This window comes from Dasypus novemcinctus, chromosome 23 (genome assembly GCF_030445035.2).
Source record: "Dasypus novemcinctus isolate mDasNov1 chromosome 23, mDasNov1.1.hap2, whole genome shotgun sequence".
Taxonomy (NCBI): domain Eukaryota; kingdom Metazoa; phylum Chordata; class Mammalia; order Cingulata; family Dasypodidae; genus Dasypus; species Dasypus novemcinctus.
In genome coordinates this window covers 11,826,311-11,852,246 of record NC_080695.1, presented here as the reverse complement: position 1 = coordinate 11,852,246, position 25,936 = coordinate 11,826,311, and the positions used below count along the sequence as shown (strand labels likewise).

General features: G+C 38.6%; 1 protein-coding gene across 1 annotated transcript in view; it reads right to left on the bottom strand.

Annotated features, from left to right (window-relative positions):
* The window catches only part of LOC101420227 (zinc finger protein 12), a 46,362-nt gene continuing 20,426 nt past the window's right edge, over positions 1–25,936 (bottom strand). Inside the window, 4 exon segments of the mRNA XM_058285745.2 lie at positions 1–7,269; positions 7,271–8,913; positions 12,861–12,956; positions 13,232–13,358. Coding sequence (XP_058141728.2) covers positions 6,976–7,269; positions 7,271–8,913; positions 12,861–12,956; positions 13,232–13,358 — 2,160 coding nt within the window. The 3' untranslated portion in view covers positions 1–6,975.

The following is a 25,936-nucleotide window of genomic DNA, read 5'->3' as shown; positions in this document are numbered from 1 at the left end:
TTGGCTGGCTTAAACAACAAGCATTTATTGTCTCACGGTTTTGAAAGCTAGAAGTCCAAAATCAAAATGTTGGTAAGACCATGCTTCCCCTTGAAGTTGGTAGCATTCTGGTGATGGAAGTCCTCTATCACGTGATGATTGCTCTCTTCTCGGGCATTTTCTATCTTCTTCTGTGTCCAAATTTCCTCTCTTTATAAGGCCTCCAGTCATAGAAATTAAGACCAACTCTGATTAACATTTTAAAAAACTCTTACATACAAAAGGGTTCACACCCACTGGAACATGGATTAAGATTTGAAATTGTCTTTTATAGGATACATGATTCAGTCCACCCTCTTGATCCCCCAAAAAAGACACGTTCTTGCCACATGCAAAATACATTATTCCATAGCAACATCCCAAAAGTCTTCAGTCATTTAAGTAACAACTGTAAGTCCAAAGTCTTATCAAAATCAGTTATGGGTCTAATCTGTCCTAGGGCAAAATTCCTCTCCATCTGTAAATGTGTGAAACCTAGAAGACAAGTTATTTACTTGTAAAACACAATGGTGGGACAGGCACATACCATTCCAGAAGGGAGAAACTGAAAGGAAACAGGGGTCATGGGTCCCAAGGAAGCCTGAAACACTGCAGGGCAAACTCGATTAGATTTCAAGATCTGAGAGTCATTTGTGGAGCAATACTTGGTATTCCAAGCCTACTGGAGTGGCATCCCCAACTTTTCCAGGTATTAGAGCACTGGCCATGTCTTCCTGAACATCATGGCATAGGCCCCACCCTCTCCAAGCACTGGGGTGACAGCTATACTCTCCCCAGAGTATGGAAGCCCACCCCCTCCAAGCCCTCGAGAACAAAGCCCACCCTATTCAAAGGTAGGAATGGAAGCCCTTCTCTTGGCCTGAAGAGACTTCTTCAGGCCTCTGTTTCCATGGTTTTGCCCTTGAAATAATTTCTTCATTTTGTCCTACCTCTGTCCTACTTCTCAGTCCAGTATGGTGATGCTTCTGCTCATAGAAAAAGGTCTCAAAACACTTGTTGGTTTTGCATGCAGTTCAAGGGGGCCCAAGCCACAGGACAAAAGGATCTTCCTCAGATCCTTCCTGGATAAATGCATTTCCAACCCTGACTTATTCTGAGATGGCTAACTGGATCTACACTAATCTTTGCAAAGGGTACTTCACCTACACCCTTGTGTTGAGCCTCATTCTCGAGGACTCACTTCTAGAAGCTCAGGGAGGGCTCTCATAGAGCTGCTTCTGGCCTTAGTCTCAGAGCACACTATTTGACTAGTCTCAGAATTTTCCAAATTATCATTTGCTGGTTCCTTTGTGTTTAACAGTTCAATCCTCAGTTTACCTTTTTTCTTTCTCTATAAGCAGCAAGAGAAACTAGGCTGTGCTGTCCACACTTAGCTTGGAAATCTCCTCAGCTAAATATCCAAGTTCACTGCTTACTAAGTTCTGCCTTCCATCTGACATCAGAACACAATTTTATCAAATTTTCTGCTACTTTCTAACAAGGAATGCCTTTTATCTGGTTTCCAATATCAAATTTCTTTCTAAGGTTTCATCAGAGGCACTTTTAACATCCATATTTCTACCAACATCCTTTTCATGATGATATATACATTCTCTCAAATGACAGAAATTCTCTATCGCTTTCTTTACCTTTTTTCTGAGCCCTCACCCACCAGAAAAGCCTTTAATACCCATCTCTCTACCAACAATCTCTTCAAGGCAGTCTATGCTTTTAATGCCAATTACCTCAAAATTCTTCCAGCTTCAAATCATTACCCAATTCAAAAGCCATTTGCACATTTACTGCACAAAAATCTATCACAGTTTGTCAGGGATACTGTGGCAAACATCACACAGTGGGTTGGCTTAAACAATAAGCATTTATTATCTCACAGTTTTGAAGGCTATAAGTCTAAAATCAAGATATCGGCAAGGCCATGCTTGCTCCTGAGGTTGATGTTCTGGTTGTGAAGTCCTCCAATCACGTGGCAGTCAATCTCTCCTGGCTTCTTCTGATAGATGTTCAAAATTTCCTCTTTATAGGCCTCTAGTTGTAGGTATTTAGATCCACCATGATCCACTGTGGCCAGACCTTAACTCTTTCAAAAGTTCCTGTTTGCAAATAGGTTCATAAAACAAGGATTGATATTTGGACACGTCTTTTGTGGGGTACATGATTCAATCCCCAACACCTCTGTAGGTGTGTGCATGTATGTGTGTGTAACTTCAGTCCACAAAAACATTGTTCAGTTAGATCTCATTCTATCCAGTTTTCTATTCATACCTAAGATTTTATCAACTATACTACATGTATATCATTTTGTTTCCAACTGCTACACATTGCTTGCATTGTATTTTACTTATCTAGTCAAGTGATGTTCACTTAGGATATCTCAAAGTTTTATATATACATCCTTATGTATACAGAAATTCTCTGGGGTATATAAATAGGCAGGGTACTATTGCACCATAGGGGATACACATTAATTTTAAAAACTGTTGCCACATTAATTCCCCAGAATGGCAATACCAGTTTACATACTTCTAGAGTACACAAATATTCTAATTACCATTCATACCTTTACCAATATTTATTATATCCTTGTACTTCTTGTCATTATGATGGGTATAAAGTGGTGTTTCATTATTTCAACCTGCATATTCTAATTACTAATGATTTGAAGTACTGTCCTATCTTTTCGCTTGCATTTACTGCCCTTTTCTTACTACTTTGCTGGACTACCTTCATATAGTCTCTTTATTGGTCTTGTTTTAGACTAAACAAAATTTTCTTGTAGACTGGTGTTTTCTGTATCTTTCCACTTAGCACCACATAAAAGGAACTCCTTTGAATTTGAGGTCTTTTATTGTTTTTTAACTCCATGAACATTTTAATTCACACATTTTCTCCACATCTTGTTTAAGAACCTATGATATGGATATTATCTTTACTGGCCTCCATCTCTCAAGTTTTATTCACACATATATATAGGTGTCCTGGGAGAAGTCTTTGCCATTACTACCAAGCTTATTAATTCATTCTTTGACTGTACTAATTCCATTACAATCACCCATTGGACTCTACTTCCTTCTAATTACCAATGCCCAATCCCCCTTCCTTCTCCCTTTTTGGATAACTTCCTGCATCACATCCCCTATATACATTGAGAACATTCTGAAATCTTTCTCTCTCTCCATGAAACTAACCGCTTTTGTAGGTGGAATGGTGTGCTGTCTCTAAGTAACCCCTCATATGTCTAATTACTTTTTTCCTGAATTGTGTAGATGCGAATTTTGGCTCATAATGAGTAGCAAGGACTCATCATCCAGTTCCTCTTTTCTCTGGGTGCTTTTGAGTGGAGGTGTGTTTCACGGAAGAGAATATTCTATCAGTTCAATGTGGAATGCTCCCCTTACTGACTGTCCCTCCCCCTCAGGAACCCAGTTTACACTCATACCATAAGCACCTCTCCTTTTCAGTAAAGGTCTGAAGTTACTGTGATGGCTTTTGGTGTGTAGAGAGGATGCTCTAGGTAACCATTCTACCTGTTTCTGTTGTATCCATTCCTGGCCTCAGCCAGGCTCAGGGCTAGCATATCCTGAACTGCCCCTGTAGTGCTGAGATGAATTAATTTGCTTTTCTTTCTCCTGAAGGCACCATAATAGGCAATTTTCTGCTTGGGAAATGAGTGGAGAGTAAAGCTATAGGGAGAAAAGGTACTGCAGAAAGATCACAATTCAAAGGTTTTCCTCAGCACTGTCTCCACTGTCTATCTGCCATTACCTCTCCCATGAAAAAAACAAATCTGCCCTGTGTTTCCCCAGGAGTTTTCCTCATTTGTTTATTTCTCTGGAACTGTAAACTGCTCTTACTTCTAAGGCCTCTCCTCCATGTCTGGGCTATGGAAACAAGTGGCAACCCATGCCTACTGGCTTGGCAGGAGCCACAAAGACTCAATTCACTGAAGAAAAAAAGCAACCTCTGATAAAAAGGGCAAAATAATTTAAAAACTGCATTCCCCTGTGGGCTTCATTTTGTTTAATTTGAGGCATTCTGTAAAACTGTCCATTATTTGGGCTGCATTATAACCTTCTTTGGGGATCCTGACTGGACAGCACAGAGGCATGTTGAGATGGAGTAAAATACTTGAGGCGACTCCTTGGCCTCAGATAAAATATGTTCTTGGTTTTAAGATCATGTCTTGTTTTGTCCTGTTTGTGAGACTACAGAAGCAAGAACTGAACCATCCATTTCCCTAACCCTAGAATGATTTTTACAAAATGAGAGGAATCTCATCTCTACCTGCCAGGAAAGGTCTAGCTACTGTTTAGCCTTTGCAAATTCCTCTTACATTTCCTGATCTGTTCACACTTAAGTAACAAGGTCACTGTGTATAAAAAGCAGGTCCTCATGCTCTGCCCCATCCGTTCCATGTTCTCACCTTGCTGCAGGAGAGGTAAACTGAGCCAGTCCCCATAGTGCTCGCTTTTCACTGAGGCCTATGTATCTTACACTTTTGCCAGGAATAGCTAAGAACTTTTCAAATACTGCTTTTCATCAAGTCTAAGACAAACCATTATTTTATCTACCTGTAAGGAAGAATAAAAGCATTGACAAATTAGAACATGTTATTGATCCTAAAAATAAAAGCATCTACATCTTTAAAACTACAAAAGTGTAGTTTCAATGATTATACTGTTGAAGATGCAGTTGAAAAGTACTTATATGTACCAGACCCTTTTATATGTAGTCTGTAGAAGGAAAATATGGTAAAAACCCTTTAGACTTTTCTAATATTTTACTTACAATATAGACTGTGTAATTAAGCTGTAATGACACGAGTGTGGGAAATCTTTACAGATGTTATTCCAACAAATATGCTAAGTTCCCCCATAAAATATGCAATCTACCAGACAATTCCTGCTATGTAGCATACTCACAGTCATCTAGAGGAATATGGAGAAAAAGTATAGCACAACAAAGACAAGAACTATATGTGATTTTAATACATGAAAAATATATTTCATCTCAATGATAAAAGGGTAAATTAGTCAGATAGTATAGGCTATTAGGCTAGTATATGAAAGCAAACAAAATTAGATCCTTCCTTCTTGGCATATATTGTTAACTGACATTTTAGCACTGATCAATGAAAATTATAAGTTAAATTAACTCAAAATTTATTTCATGTATTATAAAAAGGGAGGCATACCTGACATGTCAGGTTTCAAAGGTTAATTTCTTAGGCCAATGATATGATAGTCCAAGGAACATACACATTTCATTTTATCAAGTTGAATATTTCTAATGTTTAAGCTATTTACACAAAATGTACAGAAAATAAGATTAAGTCTATAATCAACAGCTCAAAATAAATGATTTCCCCAAGTCCACTTCTGAATTGCATAACTCCTACAAAAGTATAACTTTGTGTCAGTTAGAATGTCTTCAGTTATGAGAGCACCCTAAATGAACCGGCTTAAAGTAAGTTAAATCTCTCACAAAAGAAATAGTCCAGAGGTTGAGTGTGGCTACAAGGCTGGGTGGTTCAGTGGCTCAATAACATTATTCAGATCCAGGTTCTTCTAATCTTTCTGCTCATCCATGCTTCAACTACTATAATTCATTGTTGAAAGACAACCAGTCATCACATCCAGACCAGGTAATATTCACCAGAAAGATAAGAGCCCACTTCATCTGGCATGATTCCTTGCAGCTTCAAGAAAAAACATTTCCAGAAATTACCCATCAGATATCCCCTTAACTCATCTGGCTAGAATTGAGTCCTTATGACCACTCCAAACCAATCACTGTAAATAAGGATGGGATTATCATTATAGATTGAAACTGATAGGAAGAGCAGACACCAAACTCTTCCAGCAAACCGAACAATGGAGTGAGGAGGGTAGCCACTGAACAGTACCTGCACAAACCCATAGTAATGGGTTCTCAACTAATTCTGGAATAGGAAGGAACAATCCACAATGTTTAAAAGCACTATCATATCAAGTAAAAATAGAGGTAATTCCTAAGTTCCATCGTATTTGTACTCTGCACACTTACACTTAAGGTATGCATCCAAATAAAATAATAGAAGACAATAGGTAAACATGGGGAGATTTTGAATGCACATTTGAGAACTACAGCTGGTTTGCATTCATGGCATTTCACTTCTGGCAATACCAGTTTACAATGCTGGACGCAGAGTTTTTCTCTCTATTGTAAGCATAGATATTTGTAATTCTGCTGACTCAGATACAGTTGAAAACATGCCAAAAACAATGGCTTCTTTATGGAAGGTCCAGTTCATTAACAACAACCAAACACATTTATAAATGCCAGGAAAGAGTACCAGAAAAAGTATACTTTATACCTGTCAAGTATTATCCCAATGACAATGTACATGAAGTACTACCATGGGGATGCTATTTAGTTTACAGAGGATACCTTACCTTATGAATTACACATTAATCTAATAAGGGCACACTGCCTTTCCCAAAGCAGTTCAAACTGAACAAACAATTCCTGTAATGTAGCATACTAATAAAAAGCAAGCCATAAGTCCTACATACCTTAGGAAATGCTTGTATATGAATTTGATGTTGCGGTTTTGATTAGACTATCCTGATTTCAGAATGTCTATTTACAATAGATGCATGTCTATTCACAGCAGAGATTATCTGGTATTTTTTGTATTATGAAAAAGCTTAAAAATATTTTTTAGTATTAACAATTTCCAAAGGATTTTGTATTATATATTCCTTAGAGTGTTAGCTATCTCCTTGGTAAGAATCATAATGTGTAACATGTTGAGTCCACAGTGAAAATGTATGCACATTCTAAACATTTATCCAATCTTACTCCTATATAGTCTCATACCCAGTGAGCTGTGTGGTCTTGCTAAAAGTTTTGCTATGTCTGTGGTTTGTGCACAAAGGCTTTGTCACATTCACTTGTTTAAATTCTCTGATGTACAAGGGTGTTGACTCCAATGGATTTTCTTATTTTATTGAAAGGGTTCTGTAACATAAAATTAGGTCTGACCTTACAGAAGGCTTCCCACATCAAGTACATCAATATTTCCTCTTCTGTGAATTCTCTGGTGGCTATTGAAGGCTGATTTGTGGTAGAATTTTTTTCCACATTCATTACATTCATAGGGTTTCTCTCCTGAATGAGTTCTGTAATGTACAGTGAGGTATGACATCCGAGAGAAGGCTTTTCCACATTCATTACATTCAAAAGGTTTCTCTCCTGAATGAATTCGATGATGTATAGTGAGATATGACATCTGAGAAAAAAATTTTCCACATTCATAACATTCATAGGCTTTCTCTCCTGTGTGTGTTCTTTGATGTCTACTAAGGGCTGAACTCTGGCAGAAGGTTTTCCCACACTCATTACATTCATAGGGTTTCTCTCCTGAATGTATTCTATGATGTATAGTCAGGTAAGACATCTGCGAGAAGAATTTCCCACATATGTAACATTCATAGGGCTTTTCACCTTTATGTATTCTCCGATGTCTACAGAGAGCTGAATTCTGGTAAAAGCTTTTTCCACATTCATTACATTCATATGGTTTCACTTCTGAATGAGTTCTGTGATGTATGTTGAGGTATGACAACTGGGAGAACACTTTTCCACATTCATTACACTCATAGGGTTTTTCTCCTGTGTGTACTCTCTGATGTCTTATAAGGGCTGAATTCAGGTAGAAGGTTTTCCCACAGTCATTACATTCATAGGGCTTTTCTCCTGAATGAGTTCTATAATGTACTGTGAGATATGACAATCGAGAGAAGGATTTCCCACATTCATTACATTCATAGGGCTTCTCTCCTGTGTGGGTCCTCTGATGTGTAGTGAGAGTAGACTTGCGGCAGAAGCATTTCCCACATTCGTTACACTTATGGAGTTTCACGCCTGTGTGAATTTTCTGATGGTCATTGAGGGCTGACTTTTGGGAGAATGATTTCCCACATTCATTACATGGATAGGGTCTCTCTCCTGAATGTGTTCTCTGGTGTTGTGTAAGGTGTGTCTTCTGGCAAAAGGATTTTCCACAATAACTACATTCATAGGGCTTCTCTCCTGAGTGAATTCTCAGATGCTGAATGAGATGTAACTTCTGGTAGAAAGTTTTCCCGCACTCGTTACACTCATAGGGCTTCTCCCCAGTATGTGTTCTCTGATGTACAGTGAGGGTTCCCTTCTGGCAGAAGGATTTCCCACATACATTACATTTATAGGGTTTCTCTCCTGTGTGAGTCCTCTGATGTATAACAAATTTTGACTTTTTACAGAAGGATTTCCCACATTCATTGCAATCATAGGACTTCATTTCCAAATGAGATCTCTGATGTACACTGAGATTTGACATTTGGAGGAAGGCTATTTCGGATTCATTCCATCTATAGGGTTTTTCTTCCATATGATTAACAAAAACAGTGTCGTTCTGGAATGCTTTCTGGCATTCAATATATTCAAAGGGTTTATCCAGAATATGAATTTTCTGGTAAATATTTTCTTCACTTAGAGAATAAGCTTCCCCATTTTGATTAAATTCATAAGGTCTATCTCCTGGATGAGTTTCCTCAAGCTTAATATGGAGAAGTGATTTCCCACATCCACTACATTCATCAGGTTTTATTCTTGCATAGCTTCCATCACTAGTAATATATTCTGAAATAGATTTTAAACTCTTTTCACATGAGTCACATTTAGAGAATATTTGTCTTGAAGGAACAGGGTTTGTTTCCACATTAAAAGTTTTACCAAGAGCATTACCTCTCTCTTCAATTATAATTTTATTGTTGATTAGTACAGTTTGCCTTGAAAGTCTGTCTTCGCTTTCCTGGACTCTCTCTATCAGGTCATCAACTTTCAAGACTTCTAAAAAAGAAACAAAAATAAATCAAATTTTATGTATCTACCTATTAAGACAATGGAATGAGACTTGTGCATAAGTACTGTGGGGCAAACGGAAATAATCCCAAGTATACTTTTTCCCCTCTTGGTTTGTAATATCACATGCATGCACGCACTTACACACAAAACACCCACTCTCTCTCATTCTATCTCTCCAATGGTGGGTGAAGGGGGGAAGTAAACTGACAAAGAACACAGGCACCTTTGATCTATGCTGCATTATAAAATGTTGTTCAGAAGTGGGCACAGAAGGTGAAACAGAAAAAAATGATCAGAAGACAGAGATGCTGGATGAATGGCTGACAAGGCAGGCAGGAAAAAGGAATCACAGCAAATGGGGGTAAAGTGATAGGGTGACAAAGAATGCTTTAGACAAGGATGATCATAGAGAATTATCCCGGTAGGGATTAGTTTTGGAGGAGGTGAATCAGCACTTTATAATTCACATCAAGTTGGGAGAGACAGATTACAATCTAAGGCATTATTCTCTTATACTAAGACTTCTGTGGTAGCATCTTCCCAAGTCTAGATTGTTCCAAACTATTTTGGCAACCCGTCTCCCCTTTTCATACAGGAGTGCCACAGATTTGCACCCAAGTTTTCTATGCTTAGATGAACAGCTCCTTAACTGGGACTCTAACTCTCTGTAATTCTGTTCCACTTGGAAGGAGAGTCACACAAATATAGATGTCCAACATGCCAACAGGAAGTATAAAATAGGCCACCAAGCATGCTGTCCTTTCAAAGGTTTCTGGTTTCTTAAATATTCTAATAATGTTAGAATTTAATAGCAGACTCATTCTGACATTAAATTCTAATGGTTCCTGGATGGGACCTAGCAAGATAAAAAGGCTAAAAGGACATTATTGGGACATATGAGAAAATCGGAATGTAGACTGTAAACTTTACATCAATGTAAAATTTCTTGAACCTGATAACCGTACTTAAAAGTGGTTACAGAACTTAGGAAGAACATGGAACTATTATGTGCTCAAGGATTATGATGTGTGCATCCTGCTCTCACACAGAAAGAATGATATGGCAAATGTTAAAACTGGTGGATCTGTGTATTTGTGGTGGGCATGGAAGGCCTGGAGAGTCTATTGGAGTTCTCTCTATGGGGTTTGCACTATTTTTGCAATTGTCCTATAAGGTTTATTACATTTATTCCTATTTGAACAACATAACATGACATCTGACTAGGTGACCTAGGGCAAGTTACTTAACAGACCCCTCTATGACTCAGTTTTATCTACCTGAAAAATGGGGACAATGGTACCTACCTCATAGAGTTGTTGTAGAATTACATAAATTAATAAATATAAAAGTGTTCGATATTTGGCACAAAATGCATGCTCAGTGAGTTTACATTTTCAATCTCCGGACAATTTCCTTAAGCCAGTCCTGTCCCTTACCTACCATTGTACCTCCCACTCCTTTGAGTTTCTTTTAGTATAGAAACTTTTGAATAAGATTTCTCAAGCTTTTTTCAAAACAGTGGCTTTTATTTTTATTTATCTTACACATTTTTGGATAACTGGACTATTGCGCTTGCTATCATCTACACTGAATTAAACCATTATCAACCCTGTCCTCCAAAACATGCAACTTCCCTGAGCCAGCACCAAAATATCAACAGATAAAATGAGGGGTGGAAGGAGAGGTTCTGATAAACAATACTTTTCAACACTGGGATTCACAACATGATTCCAAACTAGTATCATATTCATCTGCCAAAAATAATTTCTGTTCCAAGAAAACCAAATTATTGGTATCCAATAAATGTGCAATGCCATTTCGACTACAAATTTGTGCTCTTACTGTTTTATTCAGTTTGCCTGACTTCCAGCCTTGATCTACTCAAATCCTATCTTTCTGAAGGAACTGTATTAGCCCATGTTTTCAGAAAATCATTCTTCTCAAAATCCTTTCCCACCTCTGTTAGCTCCACTTCAGGTGAAAGTAATTACTACCATACACTCTATTTTGGCACATAATCACATCAGTCATGCTGAATTTTAAATTACTTCCTATCTCTTTTGAACCCTGAGTAGAACTCAGAAGTTGTTCTTAATCTGAGTCATAGAGATCTTTCAAGAATCTACAGAATATATAGGTAATGTGACCTAGTCATGTATATTTAGAAATAATTGCCTGTATACGTTATTTCTGAATGGACAAATAAGAAAGGCTTCTCAGATAATCATAGAAATGTCTACTTAATGCTACAATCTCCGGCAAGGAAGGAAAATATTCCTTGCCTTTGTAGGAGTATAATTCAGGGGAGTAAAGAAGCTCAAGCAAAAAATATCAAATAACATACTCCATGATCATACCCCTTTTTAAAGGCACCACCACTGTGAAACTGGAAACAGAGAAGGAAGAGACTGGAATCATGACAGAGTAGAGAAGAAAAAACTTGAAAGAAGTTGAAAATGTGAGCTTCAACTTAAAGGATGTGTTGCCTGGACAAGTAAAGCAAACTCTAATCAAGTATAAAGCTGTTGGGAAAATAATCACACAAATAGAAGACATTTAGAATGCAGTTCACTGAGTTTAGGAAACAGAAAATTATTTTTGCCAGGCACTATAGAGCCATATTATGGTGCTTCTTAAAGGATGAAGAATTTCAAACCCTTTGGGAAGTAACAGGGAATAGCTTTGGGCTTATCTTGTAAGACTGGTGGTAAGATAAATTGGAAACTTGAAAAGAACACATCTTGCAACTCCAGTTAAGATTTAGAGCATTCCAGGCATGAAGGAATATAGTTTTGTTTACATTAAGTCAAAGGAAACAGAATATGCAGAAGATGAACTAAGACACTTTACACAGAACAAATACCAATAACCATTGAGATCAGTAATACCTAATGAGAAGTGGGTATTTTTAGGTGATTCCATAGTGATCACTATTGGTAAAGAGGAAAATAATGTAACTCAATGGGAAAGGTGATTAGTAGCTATGCATTGGAAAAGTTCGTGATCAAATTTCAGACAGGATGAGAGTGAAGGAAATGCTGTACTACCATTACAAAAAATACTGGACTAGAGTACAGGTTGGGCAGCAGTGTTAGCGATAGCAATCTCAGTGTGAGCAGCAAAACAAAAAACACAAACACTTAAGACCTGAGACTGGAAGAGCCCTCTGAGGAGCTCAAGAAACAAGGAAAAAACACAAAAGGTAAAAAGATCCTTTAGAGACATTCCTGGAGGGAGTGGGGGTGGGGAAATAAATGAGTCAAAATTCATTTATATAGTAATACTTATGGATCATCTGCTGTAACAGGAACCACAACTCAAGGCATTGGGACTAGAACAGTAAATAAGAGACAGGATGGAAAATGAGTACTGGGGGAAAGTGTTGTGTCACCAAACTTAAGGGCTGGAATTTCAGGAATAATGAGCAGCACTGTCAAATAAAGCAAAAGTGCACATGACAACAAAGGCAAACTGAATTTATCAGGGATTTTGTAATCTAACAAAAAAGAGAAGTGAAAGGTTAAACTGGGAGAGATAAACAAGTCTGAGGCACTTTATAGTAAAAGAAAAAGGGAAAAAATGGAAGGTAGTTACACAAGAGTCACATAAGGTATTTATTAATGACACTCATGAACACCTGAACATCTAAAAACAAAAGAAATCTATGATAATGGGTTACTGAAAATGCTAGGGAGAGTGCGCCTAAGGTTTAAGAGACCAAAGGTTTAAGAGAAAGAAGGAAGTGATTGGATTCTGGGTAATGAGAAGCATGGAAAAACTCTATAAACACAAGTGTTTTGGGGAAGGAGGTCTTTGGAAGTGAGATTTTAGATCTAAGATATACAAGTCTCTCTCTTTAGACACTTCTGAGGGTTTGGAACCATTAAAAAATCCTGAGAAACACTTTCCCCTCACTGCCTCCACTAACACACCTGGAAAACTCTGAAGTAGGAATTCTCCTTCTACTATCCATGGCTCTTCTCCTTGCTCCAACTTGATGATAACATCCGGTTTGATAATGTGATACCCTGTTAATGAGAAATGAAAGCGAACTTGAGCCCAGCTGCTTGGCTTCAGGATCTCTGTCATGTGGGGAATGTGCTGCCTTAAGAGCTGCACAAAATGTGTCTATTGTGCGTTATCAAAATTAGAACTTCTTATTGGTGAAATCACGCTAAAAAAGCCCTGCCTGGTGCCCAAACTTAGATAAATCACATTTGTCCCATCAAATTCAAAGTTAAAGTTATTAAATTTGAGAGAAATTCCATATATTTTAGCAACTGAGAAAGCAAGCTATCCTCACCCACTGAAATTAGGTTGCTGTAGTTCTCCAGCATCACATCCCTGTATGTTTTCTTCTGAGCAGAGTCCAGTTGCTGCCACTCCTCCTGGGTGAAGTCCACAGCCACATCCGTGAATGACACTGACTCCTGTAATGGCACCGTGATTGGAGTTTGGTGATGTGGAAAGACATATGGGCACAAGATCTTACCATGCTCTCTGGTAGAGTTAACTATGAATATTGTATACCTTATTTTAGGTTATAGATTTTAGAAAGAAAATAAACAAATATACTGCCATGGGGTTCATTCAGGGTAAATTATTAAAGAAAAGGAAAAAGAAAATACTGAGCCACCCCACTCAGACCCAGGCCCTGGCTGCTGGGGATACTAAGATAACCATACTCAACTCCTGCTCCTGAAGAGCATGGGCCCAGGGGATATGGATGTGATCCCAGGATGCATATGGACACTCTATTCCTTTTGCGTCTAGAACATTAGTAGTAGTTCTCCTCTTACTCCCTGGCTGCTCCTTCTCAATCTCCTTTGCTGGTTGCTCCTCTCCTCCAAGTCATTCCCAAAGTTGCAGTGCTTCAGGGCTCAGACTTTGATTCTTTCCTCTTTTCTATCTGTACTCACTGCTTAGTTATGCCAGTTTGACCTGGAGTCCAAGAAGCTATCCATACTGCTATTGTCCTGCCCCCTCCTCAATTACTGCTATCAGGCCTCATACTTAACGCACATGCATGCCATCTCAACCAGCAAAACACGTCTTCTCATGTCCAAATGAATCAAGGGACTAGACACAGCGACAATAGCTAAGAAAGAGTCAAGCACCTCCACTGACATAATACATTAAGCTGAAGCAGCAAAGCATAGTCTCCTCATCACATCTAGCATCCTAGCAGCAAAAGTCAATTTTAGCTGTCTTGTCTCTGAAGAGCACAGGAAAGGAATGCCACAAGGACATGGGAACTTACCTGCACTATTTCCATAATTACCAAAGCAACAAGCAAGCTGGCAACATATAGTCTAACTTTGTATTTTCAGCAAGTCTGACCATGGCCTACCACAGGAACAACTGTTAATATTTGGATTCCCAGCTGGGAATCTGAGTTCCCTCTTTTCCCATTATATACTCCAGGAGAGGAGAGTACATTCTTAAAGAGGGACAGATGAAATCCAAACATTATAGCTATCTGTAGCAGTTGGATATTATGTTTGCAAACTAGTCTGTTCCTCTTGGCATGATACCCTCTGATGTATTAAATTCAAAGGTTTTAATTTATTTAATTAAATCAAGATTATGGCTTTGAGGCAATGTCATTAGGGTGTGGTCAGGGTTGAGTCCCCGTCCCCTTGATGGGCTATATAAACTCTCACTCACTCAAGAAGACACACAGGAGAAGACTCATGGAGGAAAGAGAGCTCCACAGACAGAGCAGACAGAACTTTGATCCTGGGGCCCTGGAGAAAGCAGAGGCATTTGCCTGATGTTGACCTGGTGAAGAGAACAGACCAGCTGAGCCCAGAAAGAAACGAGCTCTATGCTAGCCTACAGCTGAGATTGGAAGAAGCTGGGACCACAGAGCCTTAAGAGGAAAAAGAAAGGCTGAACCTCACAGAGATTGACAACCATCTTTGATGAGAAAAGTACCTCTAAATAGTACGTTTAGCTGGACTCTTTAGGGCCTTGTAAATGTTACGCTTCTACCCCAAATGGATACCCTTCATAAAAGCCAACAGCTTTCTGATACTTTGTATCAGCATGCCTTTGGCTGACTAATAACACTATCCAAGTAATACCTAAAAATGTGCATCTTTAAAACTGCCCCATTCACAACAGGTCCCATACTCAGACAAGTTTATAGAAGTGTCTCCTTTAGTATCATCACCTCTAAAGTCAAGATCTTCATGGTGCTTATCACATAATATCACTATTAAATGGACTAATCCCCGTAAAGCACTTAACATTTATTCCTGGGATAGAATAAATATTAAATACTTACAAATGGCATCTACTATTACTGTTGGCTATCAACTGCATTATCTTATCACTCTTTCCAAATTAAGATACAATATTAACCAGAAAATACAGAAGTTTAAACAATTAAAGATAATGTGGCTATTAGGTTTTAAGCAATAGTCAAGAAAGGATTATAAAAGGATATCTGCACGTCAAAAAACAAAAAGGTACAGATGATTTCAACAAAATACAGAAGCTGGAGTATGGTGTGAAAGGTGGGGGGAGGGAAGAAAACATAACGCCGTGCTTAGGTGCCAGGCGAGATCATAAGAGATTCTTGAGGCCTATATGAAATAATTTTAGAGTGCAGAATGGGTCCTGTGGGCAGGACTCCCTGAGACGCCAGGGTAACTGACCCTTGTTGTTCTACCACAGCCTTAGGTTTAGGAGTGCCCATGGCCCAGGTTTTGCAGGCCTGGGAAGGCTGGGGGTAATCACATTGGAGAGGACTAAACTGCTGATAAGACACATCCAGAGTGGAAGAAATGCTTCCTGCCCAATCCAGACTAATATTTGTGTAGAATTTCTGCAGCTCACAAACCTGGGAAAAGTCTTCCATAAGCTCTGACTGTAGTTCATTCAGGTATCATCAGCCATGACTGGTACTGCCCTGACCAGGTACTGGGAATCCTGAAATTCATGTATTGCAGTGCTCTGCCTTGCTGAGTGAAACAACTTCCTTGTTTACATCATAGAAAAGCAAACCTAGGAATTCCAGGAAGAGAGCAGTGGAGTAGGCAGGCAGGGCTCAACACTCACAAAAAAAAGATAGAAAGGGCCAAAACCTGTTCAAGGGATCTGCTCTGGGAGTCAGCAGATCAGGACAGTGCTAAGGGACTGAGAAATGAAGAACCCAAAACAACAAACATGAGTTACGAAACCCCTACTGTGGCACGAAAGGGCTCTCATCACCCACCCCCAAGATGTTAAGCAGGAGTAAAACCCCTGGCTCACAGCAGCCAACTGAGAAGGGAACAGATGTCTTCCTCCCTGTCAATTCAAAGATTTGAAAGAAAATATGACTAAAGAGATAAAGGATATTAAGACACTGAGTGAACGTAAATAACAATTTGAAAACCTGAAAAGAAAAGTAACAGAGCTTATGGGAATGAAAGACACAATGGATGAGATAAAAAATAAATCAGAGGTACATATGAGCAGATTTGAAGTGCCTGAAGACAGAACATCTGAACTGCAAAAGAGAGGGGTACAGAAAGAGAAGAGGATAGAAAAAATGGAACAGGGTCTCAGAGAGTTGAACAACAATACAAAATGCACAAACATACGTATTATAAGTGTCCCAGAGGAAGAGAACAGAAAAGGGGCAGAAAGAATATTTGAGGAAATAATGGCCAAAAACTTCCCAACCCTTATGAAAGACACAAATATCAATATCCAAGAAGGCCACCACACCACTAATAGAATAAATCCAAAAAGGTCTACCCTGAGACACCTACTATTCAGAATGACAAATATCAGAGAGGATTCTGAAAGCTGAAAGAGAAAAGTGAAGCATCACATACAAGGGAACCTTGATAAGATTAAGTGCCCACCTCTGATAAGAAATCATGGAGGAGAGAAGAAAGTGGAATGATGTATTTAAGGCATTCAAAGAGAAAACTGCCAGTCAAGAACTCTGAATCTGACAAAACTATCCTTTAAATATGAGGGTGAGTTCAAAGTATTCACAGACAAACAAAAATTGATGGAATATGTTACCAAAAGACCAGAATTACAAGAGATACAAAAGGGAGTGCTGCAGCCTGAAAGGAAAAAAACTAAGGCAAGAGACTTGAAGAAGAGTATAGAAATGAAAATTATTAAGGAGGGTAAATTAAAGCATAAAAAGACAGACGATAGTTAGATATGACAAAAGAAAGCCAAGGAACAAAATGGATGAAGTAATGTATTTACAATAATAACAGTGAATGTTAATGGCTTGAACTCTTCAATCAAAAGACAGAGACTGATGGAATGGATTAAAAAAAAAGAGCCATCTATATATGCTGTCTACAAGACACTCACCTCAGACGTGAGGACACAACTAGGTTAAAAGTGAAAGGTTGGGGGAAACGGACTTTGGCCCAGTGGTTAGGGCGTCCGTCTACCATATGGGAGGTCCGCGGTTCAAACCCCGGGCCTCCTTGACCCGTGTGGAGCTGGCCCATGCGCAGTGCTGATGCACGCAAGGAGTGCCGTGACACGCAAGGGTGTCCCCCGCGTGGGGGAGCCCCACGCGCAAGGAGTGCGCCCGTGAGGAAAGCCGCCCAGCGTGAAAAGAAAGAGCAGCCTGCCCAGGAATGGCGCCGCCCACACTTCCCGTGCCGCTGACGACAACAGAAGCGGACAAAGAAACAAGACGCAGCAAATAGACACCAAGAACAGACAACCAGGGGAGGGGGGGAAATTAAATAAATAAATAAATCTTTAAAAAAAAAAAAAAAAAAAGTGAAAGGTTGGAAAAAGATATTCCATTCAAATCGTAACCAAAAAAGATAAAACAGATTTAAAAATGCAAAACTATCCCTTATAAATTTAATAAAGGTAACAATAACAGTAGCAAGAAGAAATAACTATAATAAATATTTATGCACCTAACCTGGGTGCCCCAAGATACATGAGGCACACACAATGGCAAAACTGAATAGTTGTGGAGACTTCAATACACCACTCTCAATATTGAATAGAACATCTGGATAGAGGATAAAGAAATAGCAAACTTGAATAATATAATAAATTAGACCCAAATATACATCTATAAAGCGCTGTACCCCTAAAGAGCAGGATATACATTCTTTTCAAGCAATCATAGATCCTTCTCTAGGATCAATCATATGCTGGATCACAATACAAGACTCAAATTTACAAAGACTGAAATTATACAAAACACTTACTCTGATCATAACAGAGTGAAGCTATAAATCAAAGGACTGAAAAGGGAATATTCATAAATATATGGGGATTATAAACAACATAGCCTTAAAGAATCAGTGGGTCAAAGAGAAAATGGAGGAGAATTTAGCAAATACCTTGAGATGAATGAAAATGAGAACACAACATATCAAAACCTACAGGACATTAAACAACAACAACAGAAACATGTGGGACACTGCAAAGGTAGTGCTGAGAAGGAAATCCATAGCCTTCAATGCTTACATTAAAAAAGAAGAAAGCTCAAATTGAAGACCTAACTGCACACCTGGAGGAACTAGAAAGAACAGCAAACTAATCCTATATTAAGCTGAAGAAGAGAAGATCAAAGCAGAAATAAATGAGATTGAGAACAAAAAAACAATAGAACCAACAAAACCAAAAGTTTGTATTTTGAGACCAACAAAATCGACAAATCCTTAACTAGACTGACAATGAAAAGGAGAGAAGATGCAAATAAAATCAGAAATGAGAGGGGGAACATTCCACTGATCCTGTAGAAATAAAAGATCATAAGAGGATACTATGAATGTCAAAAAACTAGATAATGTAGATGACATGGACAAATTCCTAGAAATACATGAACCATACAGCCACACCAACCCCCTGGGAGAAAACAGAAGACCTCAACAAATCACAAGTTAAGATATTGAAAGTTCAGAAACCTACCAAAGATGAAAATCCCAGGACCAGATGGCTTTGCAGGTGAATTCTACCAATCATTTAAAGATGATTTAATACAATCTTGTTCAACTCTTCCAAAAACTTGAACAGGAAAGAACACTAGCTACCAAATTCATTCTATGAAGCCAACATCACCCAAATACCAAAACCAGATAAAGATCCTACAAAAAAAGAAAATTATAGCCCAATCTCTCTGATGAATATAGATGCAAAATACTCAACAAAATACTTGCAAACCAAATCCAAAAGCACATTAAAAGAATTACACACCATGATCAAGTGGGTTTTATCCCAGGTATGCAAGGGTGATTCAACACAAAATCAATTAGTGTAACTGACCACATTGATAAAGTGAAGTACAAAAATCACAGGATCCTCTCAATTGATGCAGGAAAGGCATTTGACAAAATACAGCATCCTTTCTTGATAAATACACGCCAAAAGATAGGAATAGTAGGAAGCTTTCTCAATATGATAAAGTGCATATATGAAACACCTACAGCTAGCTTTTTACTCAATGGTGAAAGACTGAAAGTCCTCCCACTGACCAGGAACAAAATGGATGCCCACTATCTCCACTGTTATTCAATATTGTGCTCAAAGTTCTAACCAGAGCAGTTAGGCTAGATCAAGAAATAAAAGGCACCAATAGGAAAAGAAGTAAACTTTTGCTGTATGCTGAAGATATGTTCCTATAGCTGGAAAATTTTGAAAAATCCACAACAAAGCTACTAGAACTAGCAGACAAGTTAAGCAAAGTGGCAGGATACAATATTAATATGCAAAAATAGCGCTTCTATACACTACTGATGTGCAATCTGAGGAGAAAATCAGGAAAAAAAATCCATTTATAATAGCAACTAAAAGAAAAATACTTAGGAATAAACTTAACCAAGGACCCATATTCAGAAAAATATGAAACACTGCTAAAAGAAACTGAAGAAGACTTAAATAAATGTAAGAACATTCCGGGATCATGGATTGGAAGACGAAATACTATTAAGATGTCAATTCTACCCAAACTTATTTATCAATTCTATGCAATCCCAATAAAATTCCCAACAGCCTTTTTTGCAGAAATGGAAAAGCCAATTATCAAAGTTATTGGGAAGGGTAAGGGGCCAAAAATGTTTTAAAAAAGAACAAAGCTGGAGGACTCATTTTGGGATTTTAAAGCATATTATTTAGTTACAGTGGTAAAAACAACATGGTACTGGCATAAAGACAGTGGATAGACCAGTGGAACTAAATAAAAAATTGGAAATAAACCCTCATATCTACAGTCAAGTAGATTTTGAAAAGGCTGTGAAGTCCTTCCAGCTGGGCTAGAACAGTGTATTCAACAAATGGTGCTGGGAGAACTGGATATCTATACCCAAAAGAAAGAAAGAGGACCCCTCTCTCACACATTATACAAAAATTAACTCAAAATGGATAAAGTTACCTATAAAAGCAACAACCATAAAACTCCTAGTAGAAAATGTAGGAAAACATCTTCAAGATCTTGTAGTAGTCTCTTAAACCTTACACCAAAGTGCAAGCAACAAAAGAAAAAAATAAATGGGATCTTCTCAAAATTAAACAGTCTTGCACCTCACAAGACTTTCTAAAAAGGTAAAAAAGCAGCTAACTCAATGGGAGAAAATACTTGGCAATTACATATCTGGTAAGTTTAATATCCATGATATATAAAGAGATGCTGAAACTCAACAATAAAAAGACAAAATATCCAATTAAAAAATGGGTGAAAGACTTGGAGAGAGAGGAACACTTATTCACTGTTGGTGGGAATAGAGAATGGTAAAGCCACTGTGGAAGATAGTTCCTAAGGAAGTTAAATATAGACTAATATTAATGTGACCCATCAATACCATTCCTAGGTATATACCCAGAAGAACTGAGAGCAGTGACATGAGTAGACGTCTGCACATCGATATTCATAGTGGTATTATTCAGGATTGCCAAAAGCTGGAAACAAACCAGGTGCCCCATCAACTGATGAGTGGAGAAACAAATTGTGGTATATACACATGATGGAATATTATACAGCTTTAAGAAGAAATGAAGTCGTGAAGCATATGACCACATGGATGAACCTGGAGGACATTGTGTTGAGTGAAGCAAGCCAGACAGAAACGGACAATACATATGATTGTGCTATTATGAACTAAATATATTGTGTAAGTTCATGTAGTTAATTAGAATATAGGTCACCAGAAAATAGAATGAGGGCAGAGAATGGAAAGCTGAGGATTAATCTGTGCAGAATTGGTAAAAAAAAAAAAGTTGTTTGTAAATCTTTGGAAACGAAAGAAATGTTGAAAGCACATCATAGTGTTTATAACTAGCAGAGCAATTATATGGGTATGACAGTGTCTTAAAGGCGAAGTATAATGTCATGTATTATTACTAGAAGGAAAGCTAAAAAATGTAACATGGGACTGTTTACATAGTGAAACCTCATTAAAACACAAATATGAGTGATACTGCATTTTTACAGGTTATAAATGTTTACAGGTTATAAATACAAATATACTAGAGAGAAATAGAATAGCAGCTATGTATGGCAGGGACACATTGAGAGGTGGTGTGTTTTGTTTGTTTATTGTATATTATTATTGTTACTGGAATAATGAAAATCCTCTAATAATGATTGAAGTGATGAATGCACAACTATGTGATTATACCAAATACCACTGATTGTGCACTTTGGGTGGGCTTATGCTTTATTAATAGATATCAATAAAATTGATTGGTTAAAAAAAAAAAAGCAAGCCAAGTTTCATTTACTCCACTGGTATCCCTTTTAGTCCGTCAAGCTGAATCTACCAGTTGAAAAATGGGCAAAAACACAACAAATGACATTCAAGTACTTCTAATAAAGAGGAAAAGTGTGCAGAAGAGAGTCATCAGGGAAGCCAACTTGGCCCAATGGATAGGGCATCCGCCTACCACATGGGAGGTCCGCAGTTCAAACCCCGGGCCTCCTTGACCCGTGTGCAACTGGCCCATGCGCAGTGCTGATGCGCGCAGGGAGTGCCGTGCCATGCAGGGGTGTCCCCCGCGTAGGGAAGCCCTGTGCACAAGGAGTGTGCCCTGTAAGGAGAGCAGCCCAGCGCCAAAGTGTAGCCTGCCCAAGAATGGTGCCACACACAAGGAGAGCTGACACAAGATGACGGAACAAAAAGAAACACAGATTCCCAGTGCCGCTGATAAGGATAGAAGTGGTCACAGAAGAACACACAGCGAATGGACACAGAAAGCAGACAATGCGGTGGGCGGGAGGGATAAATTAAAAAAAAAGAGTCATCAGTTTGGGAAAACTCAGGAAAGAAAAGGAAACAAATAGGATTCTATTATAAACAAAAACACAAGTAGTAATGAGACCACAAATAACTATAAATAAGATAAATATAACATTTGTAAAAGCTCTCTCTACTTTAAATCAGAATCTCCGTTGTTTACCAAAAATGTACTTTTCCTAAGTGCTACTGCATTCACCCTATTTTATAGCTTTTATATAATAATTACTTCATTTGTCCTTTTCCCACTATTCTAAGGGATCTTCTTGAGAAGAAATATTTAATTTTTTTCAGAATCCCAGTATCTATGAGAGTCCTCCTACTTATGAATGAATAAATGAACAATTAATAAGTAATGCTAACTGAAGTAAGATTTATTTTAGGGTCAAAAAAGTCAAATGGATCAGCCAATTAATTAAAATCTTATATATATTAAATGTTATTACACCAAATGCAAGAGAGTGAGAAAAGTGAGCATGAAAAAGTAGTCTAGACTAACTTCTGGCAAGATGGTGGTTGAGTGAGCTTGCCTTGGCGTCTCTCCTGGGAAGAGGCAGCTGGGCGCCGCTGGAGGTTCTCTGGGACCAGGCTTTTTTGGGATTTTTGCAGGGCAGGAAGTGCCTGGACATCGATTTGGTGGGAAGATAACAGAGAGGATTGGTCTATAAGATATAATTTGGGTTCTATTGCCCGGAGGTGACCTGCACACGGGTTGCTCCCTCCTTGGGGGTGGGAGGAGCCGCGGAACCCGCACTGCGGCCGCGCTTTTTGGTGGCTCTGCGGTGTTGGGGAATTCACGAACCCTGGGCGGGCTGTTGGGGGGCTGACGGGACGCCTTTGCGGATCGATTTGGGGAAACAGACAGTGTTCTGTTGTGAAGCGGGGGAATTTTTGATTGCGGACACAAATAATAGCGCTTCTGCCTGGAGCTCCGCCCCCACAGGCCCGACTGCCGATCTGCAATGGAATCAGATTGTTGGCAATAAAGGGACGTAATTGGGAGGTTGTTACAGGGTGCGGCGAGGGAGGGGGACATGTCTGGAAGCCAATTGGGGAATATTTTGTGAAGCTTGGGAATTCTGGTTTTCGGTGTTTCCAACTAGAGCCCCGTCATTAAATTGGCTGCGGTGTAGAGGCGCCCCCAGGTGGCCGTTTTGTGGGATCATAGGGTGGGAGTGGTCCAAAAGCTGAATTGACGAAATATCCACAAAAATAAACCCTAGAAGTAAGTGAATTGCAGGGTTCAGACATAATACAGAGTTTGCGGATCTGACTTCCCCCATAGGGCTGGCACCCACCTGCGGGGATCCCTGAGGGCTGTGTTACACTGCAGGGCTCCTAGGCTTCCTGTTGACCAGATTTGAGGTGGCCAGGTCTGAGTCCCCTAAACTCTGGTGGCCCACACCCCAGAGACTCACACCTCTTGAGTCTTCAATATCTCAGACTTTCCACCCCTGAATCCATCACGCCCTGAGGTCCATCTGAGGTCCTTGAATGCCCTAGCCTTCAACATTTGCATTTTTTCTTTACCATTTCATTTTGTTTTGTTCTTATTTTCATTTTATCTTATTTTTTACTTTTTTAAATGTCCTGATTGCTAATATTGCATTATCCCCTAGTCTTTTCTCCCAGTGTATCCCCCAAAGTCTTTTTTTTTATTCAGTTATTTAGGTTGTTTTGTTGTTGTTGTTGTAGTTGGTGTTGCAATTGTGGTTCGCGTATATCTGGTTTTTTCTTACCCCTACCTGTTCCCCACCCTTTGCCCACCCCCCTTTTTCTTTTTTCCTTTCTTCTCTTCTTTCTTTCTTTATTTTTTTTTTCATTTTTTCTTTTTTCTTTTTCTGTTTTTGCTCTCCCTCTTGTCCCTCATTTTCTACTTATTTTATTTTAACTCAATTATACAATAGGTGCTGCAGAGAACACCTCACATTTGCTGGGTTCTCTCATCCTCCACTGCCTCATTTCTAAGTGAACTGATTTAGGCTACCTACACTATCCCCTTTTGCCTACATCTTGATATCCGCCATCATCTACTGTCTCTCCTACATTCCACCTCCCATCTCCCTTTCTTTGATCCACAAAGTATCTAACTCTTAATTCCTAATACCCTTGTTTTGTTTTCTGTCTGTTATCCACTCTTGAAACTATTATCTTTCTTTTCTCTTTCCCTCTCTCACGAAAACAATAGCTTTTTAGCTCATACCATATTCCTCCCATATTCAGTCAGCTACCTCATAATAGGTAATCTACCTACTGCTACAACTCTACACAATTTTACATGAATCTAACCTCCATCCTCCCAGATCTCATATTCTTGCTTTGTTAACATATATCACCAACACTACCTTACACTTTTTCCTTGCTTACACAATTACCTTTCCCCGGCACTAATACTTTCCTTTAAAGTGAACGTAACCAGCAACAAGAAATTAGAATAAGAAGAACAAAGTGACAAAGAGAAGATATAACTCTTACGCAAAAACAACAGCTAATTAATCTCCAAGAGTAGACAAAGAAGCTAAGGAACTGATTAAACCCGTCAAGATAAAATGATGACCAGACAGCAACAAAAACCTACAAACCAAACCAGTAATCAGGAAAACATGGCTGAATCCAATCAACAAACTAAAAATCAGGAAGGGGAACAGAACTTTGCTCAAGCAATGAAAGATTTCAGAACATTTATCACCGATAAATTTGATGAAGTAATGAAAGAGGTTAACAACATGAAGACAACACTTGGAGGGGAAATTGCAGACATACGCAAAAAGATAACAGATATGATGGGAATGAACACCACAGTTCAAGAAATCAAAAATACACTTGCAGCAAATATCAGCAGACTAGAAGAGACAGAGCAGAGAATTAGTGATGTGGAAGACAGTACATCAGAAATCAAACAGATAGTAGAAGGGATCGATAAAAAGATAGAAAAAATCCAGCTAGGACTCAGGGACCTGAATGACAATGCAAAATGCTCAAACATATGTATTATAAGCATTCCAGAAGGAGAAGAGAAGGGAAAGGGGTCAGAAGGAGTGTTGCAGGAAATAATGGCTGAAAACTTCCCAAATCTACTGAAAGAGACAGAAGTACATATCCAAGAAGCAGAGCGCACTCCACTAGTCATAAACCCCAACAGGCCCACCCCAAGACACATACTTGTCAAATTATCCAATGCTCAAGACAAAAAGAAAATCCTAAAAGCAGCAAGAGAAAAGAAAACCATCACATACAAGGGAAGCTCCATAAGATTAAGTGCTGATTTCTCATCTGAAACCATGGAGGCAAGAAGGCAGTGGTATGATATAATCAAAATACTAAAGGAAAAAAATTTCCAACCAAGAATACTCTATCCAGCTAAACTAGCATTCAAACATGATGGAGAGTTCAAAATATTTGCAGATAAACAGAAACTGAAAGAGTATACCAACAAGAAACCTCCCCTTCAAGAAATTCTAAAGGGAGTTCTGCAGGAAGAAAGGAAAAAACAGGACAAGCAGAGTTGGAGGAGAGTATAAGAGCAACAAAAAAAGACAAAAATAGAAGGGAAAAAAAAATACAAACAAAATATGACAAACACAAATCCAGTCAAAATATGGCTAACACAAATAATTCCTTGAAAGTAATAACACTGAATGTCAACGGATTAAACTCACCTATCAAAAGATTCAGACTGGGACACTGGATAAGGAAATATGACCCATCCATATACTGTCTACAAGAGACACATCTTAGACCCAGAGACGCATGGAGATTGAAAGTGAATGGCTGGAAAACAATCA